The 10,000-nt window shown below is 43.5% G+C and overlaps 1 protein-coding gene across 1 annotated transcript in view; it reads right to left on the reverse strand.

Annotated features, from left to right (window-relative positions):
* The window catches only part of LOC116364454 (RNA-binding motif, single-stranded-interacting protein 3-like), a gene marked incomplete at both ends in the record, with an annotated part of 79,205 nt that overhangs the window by 48,991 nt on the left and 20,214 nt on the right, over positions 1-10,000 (reverse strand). Inside the window, one exon of the mRNA XM_031817582.1 lies at positions 1,082-1,173. Within this exon, the coding sequence (XP_031673442.1) occupies positions 1,082-1,173 (92 nt within the window). The remainder of the gene's footprint in view (positions 1-1,081; positions 1,174-10,000) is intronic.

Genomic DNA, 10,000 nt, shown 5'->3' on the forward strand with positions numbered 1-10,000 from the left:
GTATTGTGATGTCATTATGGGGGGTATTGTGATGTCATTATGGGGGTATTGTGATGTCATTATGGGGGGTATTGTGATGTCATTATGGGGTATTGTGATGTCATTATGGGGGGTATTGTGATGTCATTATGGGGGGTATTGTGATGTCATTATGGGGGTATTGTGATGTCATTATGGGGGGTATTGTGATGTCATTATGGGGGGTATTGTGATGCCATTATGGGGTATTGTGATGTCATTATGGGGGGTATTGTGATGTCATTATGGGGGGTATTGTGATGTCATTATGGGGGGTATTGTGATGTCATTATGGGGGGTATTGTGATGTCATTATGGGGTGTATTGTGATGTCATTATGGGGGGTATTGTGTGTAGCTTGATGAGGGGGGGGATGATTTAATACATTTTAGAATAACGTTGTAACGTAACAAAATTTGGAAAAAGTCAAGAGGTCTGAATCTCTCACTATCACCATCACCCTCATCCTAGCGAGTACCTATACCTCCTCATCACAGTGAGTACCTGTACCTCACCCTCATCCTCATCACAGTGAGTACCTGTACCTCATCCTCATCACAGTGAGTACCTGTACCTCATCCTCATCACAGTGAGTACCTGTACCTCACCATCACCCTCATCACAGTGAGTACCTGTACCTCATCCTCATCACAGTGAGTTCCTGTACCTCACCATTACCCTCATCACAGTGAGTACCTGTACCTCATCCTCATCACAGTGAGTACCTGTACCTCACCATCACCCTCATCACAGTGAGTACCTGTACCTCACCATTACCCTCATCACAGTGAGTACCTGTACCTCATCCTCATCACAGTGAGTACCTGTACCTCACCCTCATCCTCATCACAGTGAGTACCTGTACCTCACCCTCATCCTCATCACAGTGAGTTCCTGTACCTCATCCTCATCACAGTGAGTACCTGTAGGTCACCCTCATCCTCATCACAGTGAGTTCCTGTACCTCATCCTCATCACAGTAAGTTCCTGTACCTCACCCTCATCCTCATCACAGTGAGTACCTGTATCTCACCCTATTCCTCATCACAGTGAGTACCTGTACCTTGGCCATCTGTGCCTGGACTCCGCTGGCCTTTAGAGAGGCTACAGCTTTCTGGGCTGCTGTCTGGGTGTCAAAGTCCACAAAGCCATATCCTGCAGAGTGAGAGACACAGAGGTTCACATGAACAAGTCATATCCTGCAGAGAGAGAGAGACACAGAGGTTCACATGAACAACAGTCTAAGTGGATTATAGCACCATGTAAAGTGTCTAGACTCAAAACGCCCAGTAATGTTGCCTTTCTCCCAAGAGTCTGTCCAGATAAATCCAGTCAAATCCAAGGGAGGAACAGGAAACCACTATGTTGTGTGTTTATGGTTGTCAACGATTTCCTCTGGAACAGGGTGATGCTCTGTGGTTTTCCTCTTGATCCGTCTAGGAGTTGAACTGTTCAACAGTACATACTAGACTATATGTGTTCTAGAACGTATTGGGTACATACTAGACTATATGTGTTCTAGAACACACTGGGTACATACTAGACTATATGTGTTCTAGAACACACTGGGTACATACTAGACTATGTGTGTTCTAGAACGTATTGGGTACATACTAGACTATATGTGTTCTAGAACATACTGGGTACATACTATGTGTGTCCTAGAACATACTGGGTACATACTATGTGTGTCCTAGAACATACTGGGTACATACTAGACTATGTGTGTTCTAGAACATACTGGGTACATACTAGACTATGTGTGTTCTAGAACATACTGGGTACATACTAGACTATATGTGTTCTAGAACATACTGGGTACATACTAGACTATATGTGTTCTAGAACATACTGGGTACATACTATGTGTGTTCTAGAACATACTGGGTACATACTAGACTATGTGTGTTCTAGAACATACTGGGTACATATTAGACTATATGTGTTCTAGAACATACTGGGTACATACTAGACTATGTGTGTTCTAGAACATACTGGGTACATACTAGACTATGTGTGTTCTAGAACATACTAGGTACATACTAGACTATATGTGTTCTAGAACATACTGGGTACATACTAGACTATATGTGTTCTAGAACATACTAGAATATATGTGTTCTAGAACATACTGGGTACATACTAGACTATATGTGTTCTAGAACATACTGGGTACATACTAGACTATATGTGTTCTAGAACATACTAGACTATATGTGTTCTAGAACATACTGGGTACATACTAGACTATATGTGTTCTAGAACATACTGGGTACATACTAGACTATATGTGTTCTAGAACATACTGGGTACATACTAGACTATATGTGTTCTAGAACGTACTGGGTACACAATAGACTATATGTGTTCTAGAACATACTGGGTACATACTAGACTGTGTTTCTAGCAGCTACAGTGAGTGTTTCTAGCAGGCAGTCATCATGTCTGCACTACAGTACATACTAGACTCTAGAGTGTGTTTCTAGCAGGCAGTCATCATATCTACAATACAGTACATGCTAGACTCTAGAGTGTGTTTCTAGCAGGCAGTCATCATGTCTACACTACAGTACATACTAGACTCTAGAGTGTGCAGCTGTTTTAGATTGTGGCTACAGCTGTTTAATAGTTTGGTGTATTTCAGAGTGTTGGTCCATATGTTCCTGACATCCTCCTCATTGCAGAGGAGACACACAGATGTTTCCATAGATGTGCCACAGGTCCAGTGAGAACTAAGATCTCTCAGTACTTCAGCCAACTCGTTCCTCTCACTATCATCGTCGTACAGTATGGCTTTCATCATCATGCCATGTTGGAGGGACTGACTGAAGCACTTGGAGGTCTGGGGTCTGGTGCTGTTGGAACTGTCGTTTCACTGTAGTCTCCTGCAGATTGTTTTCACTATGAGGACTAGAGCAGGTCTTCCTGGCTGTGTCTGACTCTAACGCTGTTTCTCTGTGTGGACTGGAGTGTGTTTCACAGATCAGACTGGTTCCATTATGATATGAGGACTGAAGCAGTCAGACTTCTTTCCTCTCTGGCTGTCTCAGTCTCTAACTCTGTCTCAGTCTCTAACTCTGTCTCAGTCTCTATCTCCAGCTCAGTCTCTAACTCACAATCAGTCTTTAACTCAGTCTCTAACTCTCAGGCTCTACAGTGCCTTGCAAAAGTATTCGTCCCCTTTGGCATGTCTCCTATTTTGATGCATTACAACCTGTAATTAAATAGATTATTTTATATGGATTTCATGCAATGGACATACACAAAATTGTCAAAATTGGTGAAGTGAAATTCAAGAAATTCAAAAAAATGTTAAACTGAAAAGTGGAAAGAATATGGCACCACAACAAACCTGCCAAGAAATAGCTGTCTGTTACAATTTTCTTCTATCTCCTCCTCTGAGGAGGAGGTGTCGCGAGGATCGGACCAAAATGAGGCGTGTTCATTTTGATACATGTTTAATGACGAATAAACACGAACAAAACAAAAACAAGAAACGTGAAAAGCGAAACAGCCTAAACTGGTGCAAACTAACACTAAGACAGGAACAATCACCCACGCAACACTCAAAGAATATGGCTGCCTAAATATGGTTCCCAATCAGAGACAACGATAAACACCTGCCTCTGATTGAGAACCACTCTAGGCAACCATAGACTTACCTAGAGTACTACTCTAACCACAATCCCATAACTACAAACAACCCCAGACAAAACACACCACATAAATAATCCATGTCACACCCTGGCCTGACCAAAATACAGAATACTAAGACCAGGGCGTGACACTGTCCACCAAAAATCACGGACCAGGCAAGGAGGACATTAATCAGAGAGGCAACAAAGAGACCAAAGATAACCCTGAAGGTGCTGCAAAGCTCCACAGCGGAGATTGGAGTATATCTCCATAGGACCACTTTAAGCCGTACACTCCCCGGAGCTGGGCTTTACGGAAGTGGCCAGAAAAAAGCTGATGCTTAAAGAAAGAAAGAAGCAAACATGTTTGGTGTTCGCCAAAAGGCATGTGGGAGACTCCCTAAACGTATAGAAGAATGTACTCTGGTCAGATGAGACTAAAATTGAGCTTTTTGGCCATCATTGAAAAACGCTATGTCTGGCGCAAACCCAACACCTCTCATCAACCTGATAACACCATCCCCACAGTGAAGCATGGTGGTGGCATCATCATGCTGTGGGGATGTTTTTCATAGGCAGGGACTGGGAAACTGGTCAGAATTGAAGTATGATGGATGGCGCTAAATATAGGGAAATTCTTGAAGGAATCCAGTTTCAGTCTTCCAGACATTTGAGCCTGGGACGGAGGTTCACCTTCCAGCAGGACAATGACAAAAGCATACTGCTAAAGCAACACTCGGGTGGTTTAAGGGGAAACATTTAAATGTCTTGGAATGGCCTAGTCAAAGCCCAGACCTCAATCCAATTGAGAATCTGTGGTATGACTTGAAGATTGCGCTACACCAGCGAAACCCATCCAACTTGAAGGAGCTGGAGCAGTTTTTCCTTGAAGAATGGGCAAACATCCCAGTGGCTAGATATGCCAAGCTTATAGAGACATAGCCCAAGAGAATTGCAGCTGTAATGGCTGCAAAAGGTGTCTCTACAATGTATTGACTTCTGGGGGGGTGAATAGTTTTGCACGCTCAAGTTTCAGTTTTTTATAACTTATTTCTTGTTTGTTTCAGAATAAAACATATTTTGCATCTTCAAAGTTGTAGGCATGGTGTGTAAATCAAATGATACAACCCCCCCCCCCAAAAAAATGTTTTATTCCAGGTTGTAAGGCGACAAAATAGGAAAAAAAACGAAGGAGGTGAAGCCACTGAACCCTCCGTCTCTATCGCTCAGTCTCTAACGCTAAGTATCTCAGTCTCTCAGTCTCTAACGCTAAGTATCTCAATCTCTAACGCTGTCTCTCAGTCTCTAACGCTTAGTCTCTCAGTCTCTAACGCTAAGTATCTCAGTCTCTCAGTCTCTAACGCTCAGTCTCTAACTCTCAGTCTCTCAGTCTCTAATGCTAAGTATCTCAGTCTCTCAGTCTCTAACGCTCAGTCTCTCAGTCTTTAATGCTCAGTCTCTCAGTCTCTAACGCTAAGTATCTCAGTCTCTCAGTCTCTAACTCTCAGTCTCTCAGTCTCTACGCCCAGTCTCTCAGTCTCTAATGCTAAGTATCTCAGTCTCTCAGTCTCTAACGCTCAGTCTCTCAGTCTCTAACGCTCAGTCTCTAACGCTCAGTCTCTCAGTCTAAAACGCTCAGTCTCTCAGTCTCCAACTCCCCGTCTCAGTCTCTAACGCTCAGTATCTATGTCTCTCAGTCTCTCAGTCTCTAATGCTCAGTCTCTCAGTCTCTAACACTCAGTCTCTAATGCTCTGTATCTCAGTCTCTAACGCTCAGTCTCTCAGTCTCTAACGCTCAGTCTCTAACTCTCAGTCTCTATCTCTCAGTCTCTAATGCTCAGTCTCTCAGTCTCTAACACTCAATCTCTAATGCTCTGTATCTCAGTCTCTAACGCTCAGTCTCTCAGTCTCTAACTCTCAGTCTCTAACTCTCAGTCTCTATCTCTCAGTCTCTATTTCTCAGTCTCTAACGTTCAGTCTCTAATGCTCAGTCTCTCAGTCTCTAACACTCAGTCTCTCAGTCTCTAACACTCAGTCTCTAACTCTCAGTATCTCAGTCTCTAATGCTCAGTCTCTCAGTCTCTACGCTCAGTCTCTCAGTCTCTAACGCTCAGTATCTCAGTCTCTAATGCTCAGTCTCTCAGTCTCTAACTCTCAGTCTCTCAGTCTCTAACGCTCAGTCTCTCAGTCTCTAATTTTCAGTCTCTCAGTATCTAATGCTCAGTCTCTCAGTCTCTAACTCTCCGTCTCAGTCTCTAACGCTCAGTATCTCAGTCTCTCAGTCTCTATTGCTCAGTCTCAGAGTCTCTAACGCTCAGTCTCTCAGTCTCTCAGTCTCTAACTCTCAGTCTCTAACTCTCAGTCTCTAACGCTCAGTCTCTAACGCTCAGTATCTCAGTCTCTAACGCTCAGCATCTCAGTCTCTAACTAGAGCCGTGTGTGTGTGTATATGTGTGTGTGTGTGTGTGTGTGTGTGTGTGTGTGTGTGTGTGTGTGTGTGTGTGTGTGTGTGTGTGTGTGTGTGTGTGTGTGTGTATGTGTGTGTGTGTGTGTGTGTGTGTATGTATGTGTGTGTGTGTGTGTGTATGTATGTGTGTGTGTATGTATGTATGTATGTATGTATGTGTGTGTGTGTGTGTGTGTGTGTGTGTGTGTGTGTGTGTGTGTGTGTGTGTGTGTGTGTGTGTGTGTGTGTGTGTGTGTGTGTGTGTGTGTGTGTGTGTGCCTGTGTGTGTTGTATAAGAGAGAGAGGAAATCATAGCCATGGAATTCAGTCTTATGTCAAAGTGGGGAAAGAAATTCTACCATTTCTTAAAAAGTAAGGAATATTCCTCAATTAGATGAAGTATTCAGCTGTGATTCTTATTGGGTAAGACTAAGAGCTTTGCATACCTGGATTATACAATATTTTCCCATTGTCATTTAAAACAAATTCTCACACAGATTTAAGTCAAAACTGTAACTTGGGCCAATTAGAAACATTACCTGTCTTCTTGGTAAGAAACTCCAGTTTAGATTTGACCTTGTGTTTAACTGTCTTGTCCTGCAGAAAGGTGAATTAATCTCCTAGTATCTGGTGTAAAAGCAGACTGAACCAGATTTTCCTACAGGATTTTACCGGTGCTTAGCTCCATTCGTTTCTTTTTTTCATCCTGAAAAACTCCCCAGTCCTTAACGATTACGAGAAAAAGCCCATAACATGATGCAGCCACCACTATGCTTGAAAATATGGAGAGTGGTACACAGTAATGTGTTCCTGTTCCCAAGAAAGCTAAGGTAACTGAGCTAAACGACTACCGCCCCGTAGTACTCACATCCGTCATCATGAAGTGCTTTGAGGGACTAGTCAAGGACCATATCACCTCCACCCTACCTGACACCCTAGACCCACTCCAATTTGCTTACCGCCCAAATAGGTCCACAGACGATGCAATCTCAACCACACTGCACACTGCCCTAACCCATCTGGACAAGAGGAATACCTATGTGAGAATGCTGTTCATCGACTACAGCTCGGCATTCAACACCATAGTACCCTCCAAGCTCGTCATCAAGCTCGAGACCCTGGGTCTCGACCCCGCCCTGTGCAACTGGGTACTGGACTTCCTGACGGGCCGCCCCCAGGTGGTGAGGGTAGGCAACAACATCTCCTCCCCGCTGATCCTCAACACTGGGGCCCCACAAGGGTGCGTTCTGAGCCCTCTCCTGTACTCCCTGTTCACCCATGAATAGTAATACAACTCAATCATCAAGTTTGCGGACGACACAACAGTGGTAGGCTTGATTACCAACAACGACGAGACGGCCTACAGGGAGGAGGTGAGGGCCCTCGGAGTGTGGTGTCAGGAAAATAACCTCACACTCAACGTCAACAAAACTAAGGAGATGATTGTGGACTTCAGGAAACAGCAGAGGGAACACCACCCTATCCACATCGATGGAACAGTAGTGGAGAGGGTAGCAAGTTTTAAGTTCCTCGGCATACACATCACAGACAAACTGAATTGGTCCACTCACATAGACAGCATCGTGAAGAAGGCGCAGCAGTGCCTCTTCAACCTCAGGAGGCTGAAGAAATTCGGCTTGTCACCAAAAGCACTCACAAACTTCTACAGATGCACAATCGAGAGCATCCTGGCGGGCTGTATCACCGCCTGGTACGGCAACTGCTCCGCCCTCAACCGTAAGGCTCTCCAGAGGGTAGTGAGGTCTGCACAACGCATCACCGGGGGCAAACTACCAGCCCTCCAGGACACCTACACCACCCGATGTTACAGGAAGGCCATAAAGATCATCAAGGACATCAACCACCCGAGCCACTGCCTGTTCACCCCGCTACCATCCAGAAGGCGAGGTCAGTACAGGTGCATCAAAGCTGGGACCGAGAGACTGAAAAACAGCTTCTATCTCAAGGCCATCAGACTGTTAAACAGCCACCACTAACATTGAGTGGCTGCTGCCAACACACTGACACTGTCACTGACTCAACTCCAGCCACTTTAATAATGGGAATTGATGGGAAATGATGTAAATATATCACTAGCCACTTTAAACAATGCTACCTTATATAATGTTACTTACCCTACATTATTCATCTCATATGCATACGTATATACTGTACTCTATATCATCGACTGCATCCTTATGTAATACATGTATCACTAGCCACTTTAACTATGCCACTTTGTTTACATACTCATCTCATATGTATATACTGTACTCGATACCATCTACTGTATCTTGCCTATGCTGCTCTGTACATATTCCTTATCCCCTTACACTGTGTATAAGACAGTAGTTTTGGAATTGTTAGTTAGATTACTTGTTGGTTATTACTGCATTGTCGGAACTAGAAGCACAAGCATTTCGCTACACTCGCATTAACATCTGCTAACCATGTGTATGTGACAAATACATTTGGATTTGATTTGAGATTTGCCCCAAACATAACACTTTGTATTCAGGACAAAAACAGTTCATTTGCGTTGCCGTACTTTTTGTAGTATTACTTTAGATCCTTGTTGCAAACAGGATGTGCGTATTTAAATATTTGTATTCTGAACAGGCTTCTGTCTTTCCACTCTGTAAATTATTTATTATTATTATTATTATTAATTTGTAGAGTAAACACAATGTTGTTGATTTATCCTCAGTTTTTCTGATATCACATCTGATACTGTAGACCAGAGCCCATAGGAATTAGGGTACACTACTGGAGAACAGAGAGATGATCACAGCCATTTCACTAACTGTTTTAAAGTCACCATGGAGCTCATGGTGAAAACCCTGAGCGGTTTCCTTCCTCTCCGGTAACTGAGTTAAGAAGGACGCCTGTATCTTTGTAGTGACTGGGTGTATTGATACAACATTCAAGGTGTAATTAATAACTTCACCAGGCTCAAAGGGATATTCAGTTTTTGTTGTTGTTGTTGTTGTTGTACCTATCTACCAATAGGTGCCCTTCTTTCCAAGGCATTGGATGTTTTTTCCATACAACCAGTCACTACAAAAGGTACTTATTGACTAAAGACATTTCATCTGTTCCTTTTTTATTAAGTTGTAAACATTTCTAAAAACATGTAATTCCACTTTGACATTATGGGGTATTTTGTGTAGACCAGTGACACAACATCTCTATTTCCTTCATGCTGTAAGACAACAAAATGTGTAACAAGTCCAGAGGTGTGAATCCTTCCTGAAGACTCTGTATCTTCTATAATGACAGTCAGTGATACATCTCAGAGGTCAGTGATACATCTCAGAGGTCAGTGATACAACTCAGAGGTCAGTGATACAACTCAGAGGTCAGTGATACAACTCAGAGGTCAGTGATACAACTCAGAGGTCAGTGATACAACTCAGAGGTCAGTGATACAACTCAGAGGTCAGTGATACAACTCAGAGGTCAGTAATACAACTCAGAGGTCACTGATACAACTCAGTGATACAACTGAGAGGTCAGTGATACAACTCAGAGGTCAGTGATACAACTCAGAGGTCAGTGATACAACTCAGAGGTCAGTGATACAACTCAGAGGTCAGTAATACAACTCAGAGGTCAGTGATACAACTCAGTGATACAACTCAGAGGTCAGTGATACAACTCAGAGGTCAGTGATACAACTCAGAGGTCAGTGATACAACTCAGAGGTCAGTAATACAACTCAGAGGTCAGTGATACAACTCAGAGGTCAGTGATACAACTCAGAGGTTGTATCACTACCCCTCTTCCTCCACCCTTACCCCCTCCTCCTCTACCCTTACTCCTCCTCCTCCACCCTTACCCCCTACTCCTCCACCCTTACTCCTCCTCCACACTTACCCCTCCTCCTCCCCCTCCTCCCTTA

Source organism: Oncorhynchus kisutch, unplaced genomic scaffold (assembly GCF_002021735.2).
Source record: "Oncorhynchus kisutch isolate 150728-3 unplaced genomic scaffold, Okis_V2 scaffold1080, whole genome shotgun sequence".
Taxonomy (NCBI): Eukaryota; Metazoa; Chordata; class Actinopteri; order Salmoniformes; family Salmonidae; genus Oncorhynchus; species Oncorhynchus kisutch.